Consider the following 23,404-nt stretch of genomic DNA (forward strand, 5'->3'; position numbering starts at 1 on the left):
GGTTTGCCCTTATAGCTCCCTGCATCAAATTTCATGCCCTATTATCAAAGAAAATTTCATGTGTGGGTCTACCATATTTTTTTATCCATTCATCAATGGATACTGGAGTTATTTCCATATTTTGGTTATTATGAATATTCATGTCCAGGATTTTGTATGGACTTGTTTTGTTTTCCTTGGGTATAGACTTACAGGTAGAAAGGCTGAGTCAAATGTTGTCTCTCTACCCAACCCTTTGAAGAAATGCCAGGCTTTTTTTTTTTTAATATTCTTTTTCTTTTTTTTTTTTTTTTTTTTGGTTTTTCGAGACAGGGTTTCTCTGTGGTTTTGGAGCCTGTCCTGGAACTAGACCAGGCTGGTCTCGAACTCACAGAGATCCGCCTGCCTCTGCCTCCCGAGTGCTGGGATTAAAGGCGTGCGCCACCACCGCCCGGCCTTTTTTTAATATTCTTACTATTAGAATTTAAGGTCTTAATTTCTTTCCTTTTTTTCCTTCTCTTTCTTTTCTTTCTTCCTTTCTTTCTTCCTTTCTTTTTCTTTTTTTTAGACAGGGTCCATGTATCCCAGAAGGCTAGCCTCAAAGCTCACTATGTGACTGAAGATGACCATACATTTCTGGTCCTCCTGTCGTATTTCCCATGAGCAGGCATGCATCACCACACACACATGCATGCTAGGCAAGGACTCTACCAACTGAGCTACACTCTAGCTCTCTCCATGTAGATCAACTCTAGCTACCTCTTCAGTTTTACCAATCTTCAAGAGTAGGGAGTAGTATCTAATGGTAGTTTTGAGCTGCATTTTCCCCTGACGTCATTTTGTGTGCTTATTGGCTCTTTCTCTGTCTTCTTTGGAGAAAGGTCTGTTCAGACTTGTTGCCCACTCTTAAAATATATGTCTACTGTTGTTGCTGGTGCATGTGCGTGTGAGTGCGTGTGTGTGAGTGTGTGTGTGAGTGCGTGTGTGTGTGCATATGAATATATGTGTGTACGTATGAGTGTGTGCCTGTGTGTGTGCGTGCATGTACAAGTGTGTGTGCACAAGTGTGTGTATGTGTGAGTGTGTGCCTGTGTGTGTGAGAGCATGTGTGCACAAGTGTGTGTGTGAGTGCATGTGTGTGAGTGTGTGCATGTGAGTATGTGTGTGTACATATGAGTGTGTGCCTGCGTGTGTGCGTGCGTGTATGAGTGTGTGTGTGCACGAGTGTGTGTATGTGTGAGTGCGTGCATGTGTGTGACATGCATACGGGCACATGAATACCCCAACACATGAGCAGAGTAAGAGGACTCTTAAGTGGAGTTGGTTCTCTACTTCCACATTTACGTGGGATTCTGGGACCAAATTCAGGTCTTGCTCTATAAGCACTTTCTTCTGAGCGTCCCCCCCCCCCCGCCCCCCGTTTGTTTTTATTTTTTTGAGACAGGGTTTCTACATATTATGGTCTTGCTGTCCTGCCTCTGCCTCGCAAGTGTTGGCAGTAAAGGCATGCGCCACCGCAGCCCGGCGCCAGAGCTTAGTTTTATACTTTACCGCAGCACTACACTTCCATCTTAAAATTTAACGATGCTTGGTTGAGGTTTTTGTTGTTGTTGCTTATGGTTTTGTGTTATAGCTAAGAACTATTACCAAAGCCAAAATCACAAAGATTCACTCCCTGTTTTAAGAGTTTTATAGGCTTAGACCTCCTATTTATGTCTTTGATCTGGTTTTTTTGTTTTTGGTTTTTTTTTTTGTTTTTTTTTTTTGAGCTGACTTTTATGCAAGGTTTGAGGTAGGGGTTCAAATGCATTCTTTTACATGTGGTCATTCAGCTCTCCCCTTGTATGTTTACAAAACTCAGGGACTCTAACGCCCCAGGAAATACCAGCTGGAAATGCCAACGTACAAGATTTCAGGCCTTGTGACCCGAGAGGGCTCCTGTTCCGAACACAATGCTGTTCTCCCATCCACTTTGCTTATCGCCATGACTGCTCACCTCATTTGTACCAAAATATATTTACTGAGTAACGCGGCGTGTTTCGTTGAAATAACAAGCTAGGGAGTGTGTAAAAGAATGGGACAATTTTGCCAGAGCTGGGAGGGGCCCAAGTGGTGGGGTGTGTCCCAAGACAGCAACTTGCTTTGAAGGATGGAAGCCTCCAAGACTCGCCCAGGGTCACCAGATAGCACAGGACCTTGGGGTCCAATTACCTGCTACCAACACTTTTGACCCCATGCTGGCTGCACCCTTAGGCAGTACCTGTTCATTGAGTAGGACCCCTGTGTCCAGCCCATAATAGGCCCTTCTGAAGCCGAAGGGACAAGATCCCTGGAACCTTGCCCTGCGTCTCTCCTCTAGGGACCTAGGGCAGGAGCTAAGCCTGGCAGAGCTATCTTGGGCTTCTAGACCCTCCCTTTCCCGAGCGCCCCTTCCATGTAAGATCATCTGTTGGCCCCAGCCCAGCCTTCTCTACTCCCGAAGCCAGAGCACTGGGAATGTGAGGCGGGCGGCAGGCAGCCAGGGGCACAGGGCGGGCCCAGAGGAAAGGCCCGGGTCCGGGTCATTTCCTGGCACCCTTGTTTGCCGCGTGCCCCTGACTTCTGGTGGCTGTTTCCGCCCCGCCCACAGCCTCCCTGTCTGAGTGGGCATCTGGCCTAGAACTGGAATCCTTCCATCCTCAGATCCTTCCCTCAAGACCCAGCAGCCCCTAGACCCATTGAGAATGCCCCTTCTGGATTGGATAGGTCACGGACCCAGTCAGGGCCTTTGCTGCCTTTCCGGAAAAGGGGGTTAACATGGTTTACCGCCCAGGTTTTCTGTGGCTAATAAAGGATACATAGTTGCAGACACTAAAAACTGTCATTCTTCTTTCTCAGTCAGCGTCTCTCCATTTTCTCCCTTCACAAAGTCTTGTCGGACCTTTCCTGACTTCAGGTCTTAATTTGAGTCCTGCGCTTAATCTTTCTGGGCTCCTCTGTGATGGGGGGCAGGGCGGGCACCGCTGGCAGCAGCCTATGTGGCCACTAACTCTTGAGTATCTATTTCCTGACCCAGTGTCCCACTGCGATGGGACCTGTGGTGGCCTGCAGTGAGGATAGTTTTCAATAGAGCAAAGAAGATTCATTCATGTCCTCTCTCTCCAGTCCAGGTAGAGTTCTGTGGTCAGAACTCCAGGCAGGGTGCATGGGGAGAGGGTCTGAGTTTGCTTTCCTGGAGATCCTGCCTCTCAGAAGCAAGTCCACCACAGCCGCTGACTCTCACTGATGCCGCTGTCATCTCAAATAAAAATGCCATTTGTTCAGTGACGACAGTGCAAGGCACCGGGCCGTTTCTAACTCTCCACGGTGAGTCGATCTACAGCTAGGGTATAATTCCTTATTTAAATTCAGTCCATTTCACAGATAGGAAAAGTGAGGCACAGAGATCATAAAATATGCCCCAAATTGATAGATGACCCAGTATGGCAAATGTTTCTTCAGGGAGGATCCACGTAGTTGCCCAAGAAGCCTGGGGGACAGTGTATTTCTATTGGCCGTGAAAGAAGAGCCACAGTCAACAGGCAGGGGAGGGCTGGGCCTCCTTAGCAGAGAGTATCCAAGCCAGGAATCTTGAGAGAGCAAGGAGCAGGTATGAGTATTAAGAGCCACCTGACTGGCTGGGCTGTGGGGTGGCGGACAGAGGGGAAGATGGGTGGGGTGGCCTATGGGGGAACTCATGCTGTCTGGGAAGGGCTTGCTCTGTGTTTCATCCAGGCCGGGGTTAGGGGAAAACAAAGGGACTGTTTTCCCAGAGTCCAGGTGAGACGTGTAGGCCTCGGGCCAGATGCCAGGGGCTTCCCTAGTCCAACCCCAATTTGTCCTCTGGAGCCCTGAAGTCTAATGTGTAGTGTGTGTGTGTGTGTTGTGCACCTCCCTTTGCACCCCCTTGGGGATAGGCCAGAGCCTTGGTCCACTTTACACTCTGGTAGGTCAGGTGCATATCATTTGTGGACAGGAAAACAAGGTTATCATAAATGGATAAAGAGGAGGCACTGGGGCTGCAGCCAGGCCACCTAAAGAGCTACCCAGGACTGAGAGGGATTCAGGGCAGCATTGAAAGGCCTGCAGAGATTGACACCCGGGGGTCCTATGTTGGCTGCTTCCTGTGGAAGCCAGACCAGTATAGCCTGATCAACATCACGGAGAAAGGGTTTTCACTGGTGTGTTGGTCTAGACTGCCACAGGGTCTCTCAGGACTTTGGACTTCCGGTCTCCATCCTCGTTCGGGGCGTTGACAGGTTGCTAGCTTGTATTTCTGTCTTGGAGGCCCTCATGGTCCCACAGACTCATTGCCCAGTCTTCTTTCTGTGTCTCAACCCTCGTCCTTTGTCCTCTTTGTACCTCTTCCACTAGGTACCAGCTCCAGCTCCACATCCTCATCTAAACAGCTCTCAAGTCCATCTGCATCACTACAGCTCCCCCCCCCCCCACGCTTTCTTACCTTCATCCATCCATGCATGGTCTCCTTGGTGCCCTGAATAATCTCCAGGTTGTCAGCTTGTAGCCTGGAATAACCTGATAAAGTTCCCTTTGAGTAGAGGCTACTGAAGCCTTACCCTTTGAGTAAAGCACCCTGGGCTTCCTGACCCTGGCTGCCAGGCGTGTCTGTGCTCATGATTGCCAATGTAGACCCTGATCTTACTGCTCCTCATTGTTTCTGCCACCCTGCAGACCCTGCAGACCCTGCAGACCCTGTACACCCTGCTCTTACTGCCCCCTCATTGTTTCTGCCACATTTGCCTCTCCAGCCCCTTGTCCCTTTCGCTGTAGTGGTGCCGAGCTGTGCTTTGCCTCAACACTGCATCCCAAGGATGTCACCTGGAGCAGTTCTGCCATTGAGGGAGTAGCCTTGATGTCCTCTGAGCCTCATCCGTCGCTTCCATTCAGGAAAGTGGGCCAAGGTGTGTGTGTGGGGGGGGGGGGGCTAGGTGAGGGATGGGCAAGAAGAAAAAGACCAGAAAGTAAAACCTTCTTCTCCATCCCCATCGGAGCCCCCGCCCCGCCCCGCCCCCACTGGTCCCACTAAATCTTTGCTTGTCCCCGCCCTTTCCCAGGCTCTAGCCCTTTCTCTCACCCCCTTCTCAGTGGTCTGACTCATGTGTGCCCTGGGCCCTCATCTCTGGCCATGCTGTCACATCCTGCCCCCTCCCTGCCTGAGAGGAGGAGGACTACCCTTGCCACGTGGGGCTCCTAGCATCTTGAAGCCCTCTGAAGGCCGGGCCTTCACCTAACCCAGAGGGTTCTAATGATGAGCTTTGCTGTGATTCTAACGGGACAGAGCCCAAAAGAGGGGGGTGTGAGTTGTGGCTGCCGGCTGGAAACCGGCATGGGGCCACTCTGCCTTGCCTGCCGGTTCCAGGCTCCTGGGAACACAGCGAGCAGAGTTTGTTTCTCAATCAGTCTGCCCTGGGATGGCTGCCTCCTCGGTTCTGCACCAGCTTGCAGCTAGTCTTCAGGTCAGTGAAGGATCTATGTCCACGGCCTTCCTGCAGGTGACCCCAGGAAGGCATGGGGGGAGGTGTCCACCTGTATTACTCAAGCCCTAGGTTATGCAGAGAAGGCCCGGAGGAGGAAGTGAGTCAGTGGGCAGAGCAACTCATGCCTCAAAATTCTGACTTTCCTTTTCAACCCACTGGGCCAAAACCTTTGTCCCAACAGGATCTTAGGGGTGGAGGAGGGGCTGGCAGCCATGGATGTTAAAGAGACAGAGCCTCTTCCACCATTCCACTGGATTCCTTCTTTGTGGGTGGAGAGCCGTAGGAGCTGGTGACTGACTAAGGCCAGCTAGACCTGTAGGAAGTTGAAGACCTGCGAAGTGTCAAGGGCTGTCACAGGGCTGGGAAATAGAGATGTCGCTGTAGGGACCATGACAGCTGCCATTAGCGTGTCAATGACTGGACCCTGCTTTTGCAGCTTCAACAAGCCTGTGAGTTTGGGATCTTTGTGCACAATGTACAGATAAGGAAATTGAAGCTAAGGGAAGTAAAGGGACTTGTTTAAGGTCACAGTCCCACTACTCAGTAACTACACTGCCATCTCAAGTTCAAAGTCAGTGCAAGGCCTGGAAGTTTCCAGTGACTGTGGAGGTGAGGGATGGAGTCACAGAGAGTGGAAACTCACAAAAAATTTTGAAGACCAAGAGGACTTTTTCCATGCAGTTCAGTAGACAAAGGGACTTCCAGGCAGAGTAGTCACGTGTGAGGGGTGGTGGTGGAGAGGCTGGGACAGTACGGTGACAGGAGGAGCAGGTTGTGGAGGGAGAGGGACATCAGCATGTCGGTAATGGCTACCACCCTAAAGAGGCCAGGCCCGAGCACCAAAGCCAACACAGACTTTGTCCTGAGAAAGTTGCAGGTGGAGGACAAGACGGGCCTTCCAAGAGCTGGAGGGACTGAAGCTAGGGTTGGGGTGGTTGGAGATGGCCCTGATAACCCCAGGGCAGTCCCAGCTCCAGAACAAGGCAGACAGGTGGCTCAGAGGCTGTAACTTCTAAGCTTGGAAAAAACACAAGGTAGCAAAGAGGACTGGGTACTGAGAGCAAAGGAGGCACCAGGCAGAGTGGTTCCCTAGCAACCTGGGAGTGAGGGACTCCTGAGGGTGGAAGTGAACGTGTAAAGAACACACAAGGTGGGGGTGGAAGGGTGGACAGATGGAGATCAGTGGGGAGCAGTCTTCATCCCTGGACCAATGAGCAGGAGGAGCAGGGCCCAGGCTCCCAGCTGGGAAACCTACAAAGCAAGGGAGCCAAGAGATGCCCGGGGAGTTGAGTTCTTCTGATTTTTCACTGACTTAGATTCAACAACTACAGCCACAGGACTGGAGCTTGGGGTGAGGTGCTAGCTAGTTCAGGACCTACCACCATAGGGTCTCAGATAATAAGGGCCAATGAGATCCAGGTGTGGGGTCATATGACTCTAATCGCATTACTTGGGGCCTGAGGTAAAGAGGATTGTGGGTTCAAGGACAGCATGGGCAACATAGGGAGACTCTGCCTCAAAAGTGAGTCAGCGGAGGGGTCAGCAAGATGGGCCAGCAGACTAAGGCACTTGCTTCTAAGCCTGACGACATGAATTTGATCACCGGGACTCACATGGAATATGTATGCACTCATGCATTATACACACATACATAACATGGAAAATGAAGAGCCAGTGGGACAACTTTTACCTATTTGTCAAAGAGACACAATGGTTGGATGTGGTGCTGCACGCCTTTAATCCCAGGAGGCAGAGGCAGGTAGATTTCTGTGAGTTCGAGGCCAGCCTGGTCTACATAGTGAGTTCCAGGACAGCTAGGGCTATGTAGAGAAACCCTGTCTCAAAAACAAAACACAAAAGGAAACAAAATGGATATAGGTTTTCCCACTTGGGTGGCATTGGTTTTCGTCATGCTAGAGACAGAACTCGAGGCCACAAGCTCACTAGGCATCAATCCACAATCTACCTAGAGCACGTGGGGCAGGGGTGGGGGTGAGGGGAAGCATGTGTGCACACATGCGCACGCACACACATTCTGCCTTTGTTGTTGTTGAGACAAGGTCTTGCTATGTAGCACAGGGCTGACTTCAAGCTCACAGCCTTCCTGCCCCTACCTCCCAAGCGCAGAGAGTACAGGTGAGCCTTAATGTTCTGTAATCTTTATTTCTGCCCGAGGACATAATTGCATTTCTTTATTGCATGCGTGTGCTCAGTTTTTGGTTACTGTGACAAACACCCGAAAGAGAAACAGTTTAAAGGAGTGTTTATCTCTTCACACTCTGAAGGGCGCCGGCTATGGTCACATGACTCCTTTGCTGCTGGGCTGGGGGGGGGGTGGAATCGCCACAGTGGGCACACGTGGCAGAGCTAGGCAGCTTACCTCATCACAGACCGGAAGAAGAGGGGCAGGAAGGGGCTAGGGCCGGCTATAGCCCCAAGATGACAAGATGACGCACTCAGTGACCTACTTCCTTGAGCTAGGACCACCTCCTAAAGTTTGCATCACCTTCCAGAAAGGCAGCACAAGCTGGAGACCAGCTCTTCAAGCAGAGCCTGTGGTGACCCTTCATAGTGTAACAATAAAGCGCTGAGATTCCCACAAAGATAACAAGTCAAGTCACTGGGAAGCCACAAGGACCTCTGCCTCCAGTAAGGTAAAATGAAGCACGTTAGTTAGATGGACTGCCACACCAGGAGCGTGTATTTGTGCAAGCCGGATGCCACCCTCCTGTCCACCAGGCCATTCTCTACCCATTGTACCAATCAGCCATGGACAGGAGGATAGGCAAAGGCATGTAAACCTCACATAGCCTGTTCCTGAGGAACTTATTGTGGAGAAAAGGATCTGGAGTCGGAGAGCCCTCAGGGTGGCTCCAGACAAGTCGGAGAGCGCTCTCAACTGCTGCATCTTGGGTGACACCTCTGTGTCCCAGGGATCTTAGAAGGGACCACATATAAAGAGCCAGGCCATAATACGTGCTCAGTAGATAGTAGTTCCCTTTCCATGGGAACATAAAAAATTCAGAAGTGTAGTCACACAGGCAGACAGGTGGGAGTGTACAATAACATACAGGACACCATTCACAGACGTGTCCTAGTGAAGATTTCTGTAGGGATCCTCCATCTCTAGTGAAACATACAAGACACCATTCACAGATGTGTCCTAGTGAACATTTCTGTAGGAATCCTCCATTCACAGATGTGTCTTAGTGAACACTTCTGTAGGGATCCTCCATCTCTAGTGAAACATACAAGACACCATTCACAGATGTGTCCTAGTGAACATTTCTGTAGGGATCCTCCATCTCTAGTGAAAAGGGTGGGAGTGTACAATAACATACAAGACACCATTCACAGATGTGTCCTAGTGAACATTTTTGTAGGGATCCTCCATCTCTAGTGAAAAAGGGTGGGAGTGGTGGATAGAGTCCCCACCTGCTCAGATTTTCCACCCAAGCATAGAATTTGGTCAGTAAGAGCCAAGTAAAGTTAGCCCTGCCCCTCACTCCCCCCCCCCACACTTGTGGAGTATTTGTGTATACAGGAAAGATGTGTCTCTGCCTAAGGCGCCTTCTGATTGGTCTAATAAAGAGTTGAGCAGCCAATAGCTAGGCAGGAGAGAATAGGCAGGACTCTGGACAGAGAGGACTCTGGGAAGAAAAAAGGAGATGCCAGGGAGACACTGAAGAAGTCGGACATAGAGTACAGAGGAGAAGTAGCCAAGCCACGTGGCAGAACGAAGATTAATAAAAGCAGGTTGATTTAAGTTAAAAGAGCTAGTGGAACAAGCCTGAGCTAATGGCCAAGCTTTCTTATTAGTAAGCCCCCATGTCATTATTTGGAAGTTGGCGGTACAAAAAAAGACAGACTCACCACAGGCCCTGCCACCCCCCCGCCCCACACACACACAGGGAAGGGACTCAGCCGGTGGGCCCACAGCCTTTCCTTTTCAAAGTGCCATCCTGACTTTACATAAAGAGTGTGGCAGAGCCTATTAGAGTCAGGAGCCAGACAAGAAAGGAGGGGACCTGGGGTCAAACCAATGTCGACACAAGGCCGTCCCTTAGGCAGTAGGAAGAAACCCTGCTGGAAGAGGCTGGAAGAATGAGAGGCAGTCAGCTGTCAGGGAAGTTTCCTTGTTTGGGGTAATGTACTAGGGACCCATAATGGGACATTGCCCACTGATGTACAGAGCCCCTTCCTCTTTAGTTATCCTACATCAGGACCCTCGCCACCTCTGCCTAAAGTCCATTCTCTCCCTCACATACCCTTCTTCCCTCCTACCCCTCCCCTGCTCCTGTTTAGTGAGTTTCACACCTTCCTCTTCCTCCTTTTCTTCTTCTTCTTCTTCTTCTTCTTCTTCTTCTTCTTCTTCTTCTTCTTCTTCTTCCTCCTCCTCCTCCTCCTCCTCCTCCTCCTCCTCTTCTTCTTCTTCTTTGCCTGTCCTGGAACTAGCTCTTGTAGACCAGGCTGGCCTTGAACTCACAGAGATCCGCCTGCCTCTGCCTCCTGAGTGCTGGGATTAAAGGCGTGAGCCACCACTGAATGGCTTATTTTCTTCTTCTTGAGACAGGGTCTCCCCTATGTGGACCAAACTGATTTAAAACTTACCAATTAGACCAGGCCAGTCTCAAGCTCTCAACTTCCTACCTTTCATTGTCTTTCCTTGGCTCCACTCCTACATGTTGGCCCCTCTGTGTCTGTCCCGAACATGACAACCTCAGTGTGTGCTGTAAGCAGAACATGGTCTATTTCTTTCTCTTGTTTTCTTTTCATTTCTGTTTTCTTTCTTCTTTTACACAATAAACATGCTGTTTCTAATAGCCCCCTCACCTCATACACATAAGCTCTATGGTACAAGACAATAGCAGTTTAGCCTGCTTGATGCTGAGTTTTGAGAATGCTTCCTGGAGTCTGGAGACATGGCTCAGTTGTTAAATGCTAGGCTCCAAACCAAAAAGACAGAGGAGGGGGCCAGATGAAGCCCTTGTTAGTCCTAGTAGGGGACTCAGGTCTGAGCTGAGGCTGAGAGAGATTTTGCCTTGAGGCTTGAGGCAGAGAAGGCTGAGTCTGGGTCAGTGGAAAAGGAAATCTGATAAACCTAATCATACTCAGCCATCACCACCCCCCTGCAAGAATTTTGTATCTTCTATTGGAGTCAGAGGGTGACCTGAGTTTAGGTTCAGTAGCAGAGTTGGTCCATTTAGCTCTGCAGATCTGAGGAGCCTTGAGACACGGGATGCTGACGGAGATTAATAACAGAATGTTTTCTCCAGCCTTCTTGCTTTCGAGATGGGGCTCCATGGCTTGGGATAGGAAGGTATCTTTGCTAGCCAGCACTCACTCTGAGCAGCAGGCCACTATGTGTCCTTGTTATTCCTGCAGGAGCTGGCTGGAGCAATGTAGTCACACTGCGGCGAACACAGTAAGTGCTCCAAGAGGAACGGAAGCCGCCGGCTGAGAATATTGACATTGTCACTGTTCCAGCTGGGAAAACTTTACCCTAAGTTAGGCCAACTTCTGCATTTCTTCTCTCGAGGTCTCCCGCTCTAAGCCTGTCTCTCTTTTGGGCCCCCTCCCCCTTTTCTTTCTCCCAGAAGCCTCCCTGGCTCCTGCATAGAACGCACAGTTTGCACATTACGGTAGTCACTTGCAAAGGCCGAGGGATCTCATCGAAGGTTTCATTCAAATGTCAAGATGAATAGCACCACTCATGAACCAAGAAAGCACGAAGGGTTTTGTTATTTACACAAAGGCTGTCTCTCGGGGCAGCAGGTCCCAAATGTCTTCAGAGCCAGGAAGGAGGATAACCTGGATTTTTCACTGTGGTTGGGGGTGAGCTGACAGTGTAAAGTCAACTGGAGGGGTGGGGTGAAGCCGGCAAGATAAAGTCCTTCAGAACAAAGAGTTTCAGCCCCATGGCGTGGAACTGGGAGTCCTCTCTCCAGATCTCCAGGCCAGGCTCAGACAGTCCACGGCTCCTCCATTCCAGTCCACCCCTCCCCGTAGGTCTGTCTGACACTACCCACATTCCTCAGTTGGGTCTGTCTTCTCCCAGTCTCCCAGCTCCTGCTCCCACGTTCTCTCTGGACACTCCTTTGGACTGGAAATGCCATCCCTCATCCCTTTCCTGCTCCTGGTCCCCAGATCGGACATGCTGGTCCTTCCTGTTTGGGACAGTTTACGAGATAAGGCCTGGCGTGGGGCCCATCTGTCATCACCACATGACGCAAAGCTATTTTGGGCAGGACCCCTGGCTATACCAAGTGTCCACCCTGGCCCTCCTGGCCCTGGCTATTGACACACTCTTCTAGGAATAAGGCCAAGAACCAAGGGAGGGCAAATGCAATGGCTCGACTTCCCATTCAGCTTCCTGTTCCTTGACCCCAGATGTCTCTTAAACCTCTGATAGCTTTGGGACCACGAGTCAAAGCCTGAGAGAGGCCGGGTAGCTCTAGAAGTCACAGCGCGGATTAATACCTTTCTAAGAGCAACCAGGGACAAATATCCTCTCCCAAACGCCACCCAGCAAACTGTTATCACAGCTGCTCTTGTTTAGGTATGTCTGGCCAAACAACATCTGCCTGGAGTTTCCCTTAAAGCACAGCTGTGGCCAGTGGCGTCCAGTCTAGGGTCTGCCTTACTCCCTTGCCATGGTTTGTGTGGCTTTGGACATCCAAATACACCCCTGAAGTTTGTTCCCTCAGGAGGCAAACAAGGATGACAATCCTGACTTTCACAGGATTGGTAAGCTATGAAGTCAGACTGGGGCCACTTTCTGGGCTCTGATTCTAAAGTGTACTCCTAACTGTGCCTGGTTAAGGATGCTGGCTGTTCAAAAGCCAATCTTTAGAGGCTAGCCTGAGCTACGTGGTAGATGTCATAGCAGGCTGGCAAGATGCCTCAGCATGTAGAACACTTGCTATGTAAGCCTGATGACCTCAGTTCAACCACAGAACTCACGTCAAAGGAGAGGGAAAGAAGGAGCGATCCCACAAGGTTGTCCTGGTCTCCCTATGCACACCACTGCACATTCTAGACACTGCTGAGTGGGTCTTGGCCGCTGGTCACTTTGTAGACCACGCTGGCCTCGAACCCACTGAGATCTGCCTGCTTCTGCCTCCCGAGTGCTGGGATCAAAGGCATGCGCCTCCACCACCATCACCACCTGGCAACATCTCAGAGTTTTTTTGGTGTTTGTTTTTTTTCTTCCCCCCCCTCTGGCCAGAACACTGCAATTCACTTTATCTCCTGGGACTAGTTCCTAAAACAGGCAGGCTACTTATCACGAGCTAAACAGTGCCGTAGTAAATATACATTAGTTTGTAGGAAAAGACAAGGGGAATGATGTTACAAAGGTCATCGGATCTTCTGGTATCTGCAAAGCTAAAGGAAGACAGATTGTTTAGCAGTTACCATTTTAACCATTTAGGTGGGGCTTCTAGTTAGAATTCATTGTGCCAGGCAAAAGGAAGGGAAGTACTAAGTAATGGCCGAGGACACTCCCAAAGGAGAGGCCCTGCCACTCCAAATCTCACCAAAATCTGATTTGTCCTTAAGTGTTGATCATTAGCATAATGGTTAAGGCGGCTTCTGGGGTTAGATACTGTGCAATTGGAATCCTAAAGTGTGACCTCAGCCAGGTCGCCCAACTTGAGCCTTGGTGCTCCCATCTTAGAGCAGAGGACACCTTGACGCGTGGTGTGGGGATTTAATAATCCTAGACTGTCTTCCAGCAGCTCACTCTGCTCTCACTTCTTTTTAACCCCAGACTCTGCCCGGCTGCTTCTGCACCAGTGCAGGCACTTGGGGCTGCAAAGAAGTCACACTTACATTCTGTAAGAAGAGCTGTCCCCCTCTCCCCACACCTCCTCCAGGGCTGTGTCTACAAAGGTGCACCCCTCAAACAAAACTGCTGTGCCTGATGTAGGGACAGTCCTGCTCCCACAAGTAAATAGGGTGATAGGTACAGACCCGGGTTTGCATCCATTACATAGTGGTGACCATGACAAACTCTCAGTAACTGTCATTAGTAAAAGGCAGTGCTGTCTCTAAGGGCTGCACCTTTGGGGTGAAGGCGTAAGATCATCTATGTGGAAATGAGCCTCTTCTAAGGTCACGCTGTGGAGACAGCGAATTGGACCCAGAATGCACTGGCTTCTCACACACCCGAGCAGAATCCTATTGGATGGCTCCATTTCCTGTTTTCCTTGCTGTGTGTGTGTGGCAGGTAATAAAAACTGACTTTAAAAAGTAGTATTTGTAAAGCAGTTAGCATAGTTCCAGCTGCAAAGGGTGCTTTCTTCTTATTATAAGAACATATAGAAAACGATGCTCAGAAAAAATGAGTCTTGGTTTTGCAACAGGGGAAATCTAAGTTAGACTTTAAAAAGTCCCTAATGATCTCTTGGAGTTCTCTTTCGGTTTGATTCTTTCCCGGATAATGAGATCTTTGAGCCTACCCCACCTGTCTGCAGCCGGCACCACCTAGAACAACTATGGGAGTTGAGGTCCCAGTCACAGCCCCTAGAGACAAAAGCTTCCCTTTGCTAATTACAATTACTGATGGGTTATCATCACCACCGCTAAATATATCTGTCTGGCTTTACGGAGGAGCCGGTTCCGGCTGGGATCAGGACAAGAGCAGGCGGGTGGGCAGGATAAATACTACTCCATATCTAACATCGAGGGCTCTGAGTATGAAGAAAGTCCGGAGACACACAGTCACCTCTTAGGGACTCGCAGCGCGGCGGAGGTCCACATTCCAAGCAGCGGGGCAACGAGGACAGTTCAACGAAGAGCCAGTGCCTGGTCTGTCCAGTCCGGACCGTGGTGGTGGCCTTGCCTAGAACCGCCTCTTCAGTTGCAGCCGCTGCGAAACGCCAGGCAAAACCCACCTCCGGCCCCGCCCGTCCAATCCGTCTTGCGCTGAGGGCGACGCTTCCAGGGAGAAGCAAGCCGCTGGGAGGGGAAATCCAGGCTTTAAGGGTTCCCGACAGGTGTCTGAGAGAGAGGGCGGAGTCAGGGTAAGAATGATGGAGAGGGAGGGGCGGCGCTGCCCCTTTAAGAGGCGGCGGCCGAGCGGGGACCTTTTCTCTTTCCCCGGAAGGAAAGCGGAGCTCGGGCTGGGCTCGCAAGGTGGGGAGGTGCAGGGCTGGGCAGTGGAGAGGCGGGGCACGCGCTGGCGAGAATCCCTCCCTCCTGCTTTCTTGGCGGTCGAGGGTTTGCCTTTTCAGATCCTCCACCTAGCTGGGATCCAAAGAGCTAACACCACCAAGGGGGCGCGGCCGGGACCATCTAGGGTGCCGGGTGCCCAAAGTCGGGCACGGTGACCTGTCCACCCAGCCAGCGGGAGAGTAGATCCACGGACCTGGAGAGGATTGGAGAAGCGCCACCCCGGAGCAGACGTGAAGCTGGCTGGACTAGGGCAAGAAATTGCCTAGGACTTCGAGCGCAGTGGCGCTGCGGGCTCGGGTGTCCTCTGGCGGCGCCTGGAGCAGGTGAACCGTTCACCACCCCCAGTGTTGAGCGCTCTTGTGTTTTCGCCCGGCCCGGCTCACGCTCGCAGCCATGGGCCCCGGCCCCCGCCGCGCGCCCCGCGACTCTGGCTGGATGCTGGGCGCCCTGGCCTTGATGGTGGCGGCTAGCGGCCGGGTAGCCTTCGCTTTCAACCTGGACACCCGATTCCTGGTGGTGAAGGAGGCGGTGAACCCGGGTAGCCTTTTCGGCTACTCGGTCGCCCTCCATCGGCAAACCGAGCGACAGCAGCGCTACCTGTAAGTCAGCCTGGCGGCGGCGAGACGGGGTGTGACGGAGGGTATGTGCGCTGATGCCTGACCTAAGCTGAGTTGGAGCCCTGGGCCCACTGACTTCCAGGTCTTCTGCTGCTGGCCTTTCCTTGTGAGCCAGTATTAAGGGGGCGGGTGTGGGGCTTGGCGGGAAGTGGAGGATTGGGGGCAGTAATCACAGCAAGTGCTGACCTGGCCAGAACCTGTCTAGACGCGGCCGCTCCATGCTTCAGACCTCTTCGGAGAGCAGAAGTTGGGTTTCTGTTTTCCAGTACCTTGAGAATCCAGTACCTAACATTAGTTTCTTTCCCGGGCTGGGAGAACCCTGTAAAATAAACACATATTACACCCCTCGTCCCCTCCGCCTGGGGAGAACCCGAGATCTATGCGTTTAAGCCCCCATTACATCTTTCATTTAGTCTGTGGCCACAGCAGCCACGCCCTCTGCAGAACCAGGCTGGACCGCTTCTCAAGGGCTTGGCATTGCAGGGTGAGGTGATGAAGTAGCTGGGCATTTGGAGCTGTCCAGAGACTCCCTCTGACCCCTAGAGGAACAAACAGTAGGAGACAGAGGAGGCGCTGTCTTAAGCCTCAGAGGCCAGAGCCCACCCGGAAGCGGTGGGGTACTCCCACCAGACATTTCCCTGCATTCCACAGATTCATGTTGAATCAGCAGCCCTGAGTGTGTTTGTTTTGGTTTGAAGAGGGAAATGGTGTTTTCTCTTTCTTCGCCTCTCCTTTGCAACAGCTGCGAGAAGCGGGAAGAGCCTAGTGGAGCGGGGTGGAGGAGGGGAGGAGATTGTGTCCAGTCACCTGCCCCTCCACTGGTACACTCAAGTCCAATGGGTCATGTCCAGGCGTCTGAGGTTTCCCTACTTGGGTTCTGTGTGCTGAGGTTGACTAGCTGAGGGGGGGGGGGGGGGAGAGCACAGAGGAGGTGAGGCTACCCAGGGGAAGACAGTGACGATTACACAGACCCCTTCTACCTCTTTGAGTCAGGTGGCTTGCCAGGCATTTACTCCTACCTGGCCTCTGACACTTACTAAATTAAAAGACACGGTCAAGGTAAGAGTGTTGAAACCACTCTCAGCTCTGGCTGGGGCGTGTAAAAACTTGAGGAAGTTTGGAATGTTCAAAGTCCAGCTTACTTCAGTCTGCCTCTGCCCTGCCGGCCCAGCCCCTGATCGGTACTGCCCACCTGGACTTAGCCTCTACCCTACCTGGCCCCTGCAGAAGGTAGGGCCACCACACCCTTCCTGACCTGGCCAGGCAGATTTAACCCTCTGCCTTGCTGAGGCTCTCTGACAGTGCCTTGTCCTCCCCTGTCTTAGACAAGAACATAGTTCCCTATGTTCTGAAGCTGAAGGGGTACGGTCTGACCTGACACAGGAGAAGAGCCCTGGAAAGAGCAAAACACAATTCTGCAGTCCCCTCCCCCCCCGCCCCCATTCTGTGGCTTTGAGGAAGATATTTCCTTCCCAGGGGTCCAGTTTCTGGCAGGATGAGGTTGTACCTGGATCTGTATGCTCCTTCCTCCTTCCTATCTCTGCTGGCCTGCTACCTTGACATTGTAAAGGGAGAAGCTGCCTGTTCCTGCTCCTGTTGTCTTGCCTTGGCTCTGTCTCTAACACCTGAGCCTTCGTTTTCAATGCTAGTGATGCTTTAATGAGGTAGCATGTCTAGAACGGTCCCGGCAGGTCCAGCTCTCCAGCGCACGCTAGAGGCTCAGGGACTGAGACTGGGATGGAGCTGAACCTCTCCCTCCTGTGGGTCCTACCCAAGCTGGCCAAGTGAAAGACTTCTGCTTTCCTCTCCAGGCAGCTGGAGAGAGTGCTGGAACTGATGGGGCTCCCAGGGCAGGTGGTTCTGGCCAGATGGGTCTTCTCTGCCTTGCCTACAGCTGCTTCTGTACCTTAGCTCTGTCCTTCTGACTGAGTTCAGCTCTCCAGCCCTTTGGGTTTAGCGGCAGCTGGGATTCACTACAGCCAGCTGTGTAGCCAGATGTAAGCAGCTGCCCAAGTGTTCTAGGGGACTAATCTGTCAAACTGAAGCCTCAGGTTCTGTCAGCATCGAGTTCCCTTGGAAGAGCAAGGGTGGCTCATAGTTCTTCCTTTGGGGTCTGCCAGCTGTTCAGGGGCTTCTGAGAGTATATGCACAATCATGGATTTGTACTTTGTTCCTGGGGGACCAGGGAAGGGAGAGCATAGCTTCTGTGTAAAAATCCAAGATACACTTATTTATTTATTTATTTATTTACTTATTATGTATACAATATTCAGTTTGTGTGTATGCCTGCAGGCCAGAAGAGGGCACCAGACTTCATTAAGGTGGTTGTGAGCCACCATGTGGTTGCTGGGAATTGAACTCAGGACCTTTGGAAGAGCAGGCAATGCTCTTAACCACTGAGCCATCTCTCCAGCCCCACTTTCTTTGCTGCTACAACCTTCACCTCTATAACCCCCATAGCCCATGCTTGCAGCACTTAGTATATGATAGTGGGAATCCGGGCAGAGCACTCGCTTTGGGCTTATTTGAGACATGGTCTCTCTTTTGTGGCTCAGGCTGTCTTAGAACTCGCTTTGTAGACCAGGCTGGTCTCGAACTCACAGAGATCCACCTGCCTCTGTCTCCCGAGTGCTGGGATTAAAGGTGTGTGCCGCCACCACCTGGCTTCACCTTGAGCTTTTTGATGTTTCATGAAGTCCCCTTAGAGGGAGAAGAGCAGCTCATCTGAGAAGTGGTCCCTAGGCCTCCCTGCACCTACTCTGCTCTTCCCTCTTTTTCTGACCTGGCCTAATTGGCTGTTTCCTCTGAGCCCCCTCTCCCTTTTGCTGTTGAAAATGAGGGTGTCTGGGAAACTTGGGAGGGAGCGACTCCTGGAAATGAGGTCATGCCTGAGGTAGGCAGGGACCTGGCTTACCTGCTGGGCTCTCTTGAAACATGCTCCCTGGGCAGGGCGGGTTCCTGGCAGCCCTTATGGCTCGTGCCAGCAGAAATGGTACAGCAGCTGTGGCTGTGGGAACAAGGCCTATATGTGGTTTATCCTTCTCTGCTGGCTTTCTAGGCCAAAAGGCTTTGAAATGGGCAGGAGGTGGAGGAGGGTTGAACTTGCAGAAAAGAAAGTAGCAAGAAGGATTGATATCCCGTGGGGGTGGCATACACCTGTCATGCCAGGACTCAGAGGAAGGCAGGATTGGCAGTTTGCTGGATGTCCAGGCTACATAGTAAGATTCTGTCTCAAAAAAAAAAAAAAAAAGGAAGGAAATGTCCATTGCAGTAAATCAAAGAATGCCATACGGGTCAAATATGGAACACCTACTGAAAAGTCAGGGAAAGAGGAGAAACAAGAAAATCAGTCTTGTTCTCTTTCATTTACAGCCCTGCTAAGGTCTCACTCTTCCATCTCTCTCATTCTCTCTTCCCTCCAGCTTGTTGCTCTGGTTCTAGGGCTGAGTCACCAGGGGAGGGGGGCTGGGTAGGCAGCATGAGGAGAGGTTGGGGAAGATGGCGAGGGCTGCAGTTTTCAGCCGCCATCGACGAGCCTCTGGGGAGGTGGCTAAATCAGGCAGCGGGGCATAGAGCTGGCATCCAGGAACTGACCTCCCCCAACTCAGGCAGGAGCGGCTATTGCCTTCCCTCCTGCCCCTACGCCTGGCCTAGGGGAACAGCAACCACAACCCCAAGGAAGGCCTGGGGTTCCCTGAAATCTTCCCATAGAAGCCACCACACACCTTCCTGAACTGAAGTTGAATCGAATAGATTTTCTGTGAGCATCACTCCACCCCCCGGAGTCCCGAAGGCCTCTTCCTCTTTGGGGTGAGCCAGCCTGGTGCCCTGAACTCTCTTGAGTGCCATTCCCCAGCCTTTTCAGATCCTGCCATTTTCTGTTCAGTTATTCTATTAGCTTTGAACTGCTTGGGAGGAATGGAGATATTGAGGGCTAGTCAGGGTGAAGAGTCCCACTCCCTGCACTGGGAGCTCCGGGGCTTCCCAGAGGCCAGGTGGGGCTTTTCTAGCTGGAGCCAAATGAAAGGATGAGGAGGCTGCTGTTGAGAGCCCTCGATCTTCCATTTCACTCACCCATCTGCTTCCAGAGGTGCTCTCCACTCCCCCCTGCCCAGCTTGACTCCAGGAGAGGGAGCGCCTATCTCCTGAGAGCTAGGCATCCCCACTTGCCTTTGCCCCTTCTGTCTGTGGATGGGGGCTGGGTTCAGTGGTGATCTGGGAGAGGTCAGCTTTTAGATTTTCATTTTTTTACCTGGACCCAACAGGACTCTATTGATATAGAGTATAAATGAACTGCTATTCATTTATACGTAATACTTTACATTTCGTTTCACATACCGGTAAGCTCTGTCCCAGCCTTGGGATTCCCAACCCCGACCTTCCCTATACTGGCTGTGGTAGGAGGAAGGTGGACCCTATCCTCTGAACCCCTCCCTCCATCCATATGCAGGCCTCTGGTTGTAGACCACTGCATTCTGGGCTGGGAGCCAGAGGGCCTTAAAGGGCCTCTGAGCGGGCCAAGTAGGAGCTAAAAATACTCCAGGGTATGTGGGGGAGCTCCCAGTGGAATCTCTCAGGAGGGCGGAGCCTGGGGATTAGGGAATTGGCCCCTTCCCAGTCCCCATCAGTGGGCACAAGGCTGGCACCAGACAAGGACAGGAATGTGAAGATTGTATGGAGTCTTATTCTAACCCAGCCATAGTTTGTGTTTGCCTCTGCCCGTTCCATACCTCCCGCAGCTAAGAGGAGGGGTCCCTCGGTCCCTCCTTGAGACAGATTCAGAAGGCATGCAGACCCTGCTCTTCAGTGCCCTCCTGCGAGATGAGTTGGCCAAGACAGTGGCAGCCGGGAGGGCGGTGCGTCCACTACATTGCATGCTCCCCAGGTCCCCTGTCCACCCACTGAGGCTTCCAGCTCTTCGAGCTCCTTGGAGCAGACCCCACTGCCAGCCAAGTCTGAGCTTCCTTTTCAGATGAGCGGATGCCAGCCTCTCCCTCCCCTCCCCCAGTGGCTGCCTGCTATCCTCAGGATGTGAAAGTCCTACTTCTATTCACCCCTTCCTCCTTCTAAACAATGAAGTAGTCTGTCCTTTTCTCTCTGCTTCAGGTTCCCTAACCTGCGGTATTGGAATTCCTGAGTCCCTGGAGAGAGTCTGGAGTCAAGTTAGGGCCAGTCCTTGTACCATAAAAAAACCAGAGCGACAGTGCTCACACCAACCATGCCTTCTCAGAGAGCCCATTTGTTTCCCCCAAACCCTGGAGTAGGGGTGTCAGCTGGGCTTCCCATTTTACAGATCAGACACTCGAGACTCTTGCCACAGTGCTTGTCTTATGAACGGGTGCCTAGCTCCCAGGTTGAGCTGTTCCCACAGGCCCCAGCTTCTTTCTCTCATTTGTCAAGCATGCCTGGGGGTTGGGTGTGTGCCTGTGTTGAGCCAAGGTGGTCAGGCAGGTACCCTCCCTAGCCTGAACGAAAGTTGGCTAATGGCCTGGCTCCCTGACCCCTCCCTAGGGCGCTTGGGATGCTGGAGAAGCTTTGCCTCTGCCCCACAGCCAGGGAGGGTGATGTCTGAGCTGCAGCTGTGAGGTGCAGGCAAAGGTCCACCCCTTTCCTAGAACCTCCAGGCAATTCATTCCTGACTCCCAGTAGGCGGAGGCACCCCAGGCCCCAGCATGCCCGGGTCCTGCCCTGCCTGCTCCTTGCTGCCCTCGCTCCCAAGTCCTAAGCAGGGCTGCAGGCGCAGCCTTTGCTCAGCACTTCCAGGCTGGCAAGAGACCTGGAGCCTTGGAGCCTCAGGGCCACGGTGTTGCTGGGCTAAACAGAGGGGCACCTGGGAAGCTCTGCCACCCAGGAGGCTGAGTTGGCAGGAAGGTGACAGAAGGCAGGTTCTAATCAGAATATTAAAAGGCTACAGGGAGACAGAGTAAGAAGGATCTTCTTTCCCAAATGCCTGAGGGTCGTCTGAGATAGGATTTCAGGGCCGATCTCCTGTCTGCTCTGCTTAAGTTTGGTGTGGGCTGGGCTTCCAGGGTTCTAGCCCCCTTGTGTCCCTAAAGATGGATTCTGGGGACAAGGTGGTAGCTCTTGTCCACTCTCAGCCACTGGACCTCTGCTCTTGGGCCACATTAGTATCCAGCCCCACGTCCCACACCTGTGTGCTTGTCTCAAGGTGGGGATGGGGCAAATGGAGGCGTCACTCAGCTCACTTAGAAACCTGTGCATTTTAGAGTTGGATGCTCAACAGTTTCAAGAGGAGAGACCCAGGCCTCCAACAACTCACCCATCCTTACACAGAGTCTCTCTTCTGCCTTTTCTGCTGCCCCCAGGACTTGAACCCAGAGCTACCATATTTTCACATCTTCCTTTACCTCTGAGGCCACAGGATTCCTTCACAGACTCAGATCTGGGGCTGGGAATGTCCTTTGGCTGGTAGACCACTTACCTAGCGTTCTGAAAGCCTTGGGTTAAATTCCTAGCACTACGTAAAACTGACCACAGGGACACGTGCCTGAAAACCTTAGCATTTGAAAGGTGGAGGTGGGGGAGGGGGTGGGGAATCAGAAGCTCAAGGTCATCTTTGAACAGGGAGTATCCTAGCCTCAGCTCCAAACCACACCGGATGGTGGTAGCACACACCTTTAATTCCAGCACTCCAGAGGAAGGGGCAGATGGATCTCTATGAGTTCGAGACCAGCCTGGTCTACAAGAGCTAGTTCCAGGCAGGCTCCAAAGCTACAGAGAAACCCTGTCTTAAAAAAAAAAAAAAAGACCCAAACCATATCTGACTCTGTCACTGCCTTGCCTGGGGTCCCTCTAAGGCCTTTGTCACGGCTTCCTGGGTTCTGGTTGTACAGAGGGCTGGTGTCTGAATCACTGGCTTGCTCATGCTTCCTGGCCGTAGCACATATTGTATCCTTGTCTCGGGTGCCCTTCCTCCCTTCTTCACTGGGTGACTCTGAGACATTGTCCTCACACTCAGGTCAGGGCACCTCGTGTACAGACCTCCATGCTGTCTTTGTGAGATGCTTACCGAGTGTGTGTTTCCTGGCTGCCTTCTCCGTGACAGGCTCTCCTGGAAGCCAGGGCTGAGGTTTATTAATGTCCCATCCCCAGAACATGGTATGGAGCCCATGCTTACTGAGTGTGGATTTGCAAGTTGGCTGGAGGGAGGCTTAAAAAGTCTGGCCCATCTGCCTCCCTTTCCCAGGCTTCTGGCTGGTGCTCCCCGGGACCTCGCCGTGGCTGACGGCTACACCAACCGGACTGGCGCCGTGTACCTGTGCCCCCTCACCGCCCTCAAGAACGATTGTGAACGGATGGACATCTCAGAGAAAAGTGAGAGGAGCTAAGTCAGGAGCCTGGCAAAGGGAGCCCAAAGAGGAGACCACAAGGCTAGCCTGTTAGCAAGGCAGGGTGGCTCATGCCTATTATTCTGACACTTGAGGCTGAGGCAGAAGGCCAGCAAGAACAAGGTCAGTCTGGGCTACATTAGTGCGTTTCAGACTAGCCCAAGATGTATATGGAGACCCTGACTCAAAAACAGACAAAGCAAAGCAGGCCTGCTTCTTGTTCATCTGGGAAGAGGAGCAGAAGAAACAGGAAGTCATATAGTGTGAGCTCAGAGCAATGACAGGCAGGACATAGGGAGGAGGGAGGGCTGCCCCTGGGAGACTTTGGGCACTGGATAATGGAATGAGGGACCCTAGTTCATGAGCCCTCCCTTTCCTGCAGGTGACCCCGACCATCACATTATTGAGGACATGTGGCTTGGGGTGACGGTGGCCAGCCAGGGCCCCGCAGGTAGAGTGCTGGTAAGTGAACACTTAGGATCATTTTTCCAGAGCCAGGAGGACAGCAGAGGGTGGTAGGGGACCCTCTGTGCATGGCTGGGGCCTTTGCAAATGTCTTTCTATAGCCTCATGTCTTCACGGGCCTGTGTGTTCCCTGATTCCTGCACTATGGGGAGAGGGTTGTTTGATGCTCTTCCAAGGCTGGGCATGGGGTGGGTACTGTGTGACCTGCACGGATGCTCACCACTTGTGGGAAAGAGCATAGAGAACGCGGAGGAGGAAAGGGCAGAGAGCGCCCTAGGCAACTGGGTGCTGGCAGGCACTC

At 52.1% G+C, this 23,404-nt stretch overlaps 1 protein-coding gene across 2 annotated transcripts in view; it reads left to right on the top strand.

Moving 5' to 3' along the window:
- Positions 1-14,608: 14,608 nt before the first annotated feature.
- Itga3 (integrin subunit alpha 3) overlaps positions 14,609-23,404 on the top strand; it is a 30,667-nt gene continuing 21,871 nt past the window's right edge. For both annotated transcript variants that reach the window (XM_041664771.1, XM_041664772.1), the window contains exons 1-3: positions 14,609-15,271; positions 22,497-22,624; positions 23,021-23,100. In XM_041664771.1, coding sequence (XP_041520705.1) covers positions 15,066-15,271; positions 22,497-22,624; positions 23,021-23,100 — 414 coding nt within the window. In that variant the 5' untranslated portion in view covers positions 14,609-15,065. The remainder of the gene's footprint in view (positions 15,272-22,496; positions 22,625-23,020; positions 23,101-23,404) is intronic.

Source organism: Microtus oregoni, unplaced genomic scaffold (genome assembly GCF_018167655.1).
Source record: "Microtus oregoni isolate MIOR12 unplaced genomic scaffold, Mior012 000015F_ref0000493, whole genome shotgun sequence".
Lineage (NCBI taxonomy): Eukaryota > Metazoa > Chordata > Mammalia > Rodentia > Cricetidae > Microtus > Microtus oregoni.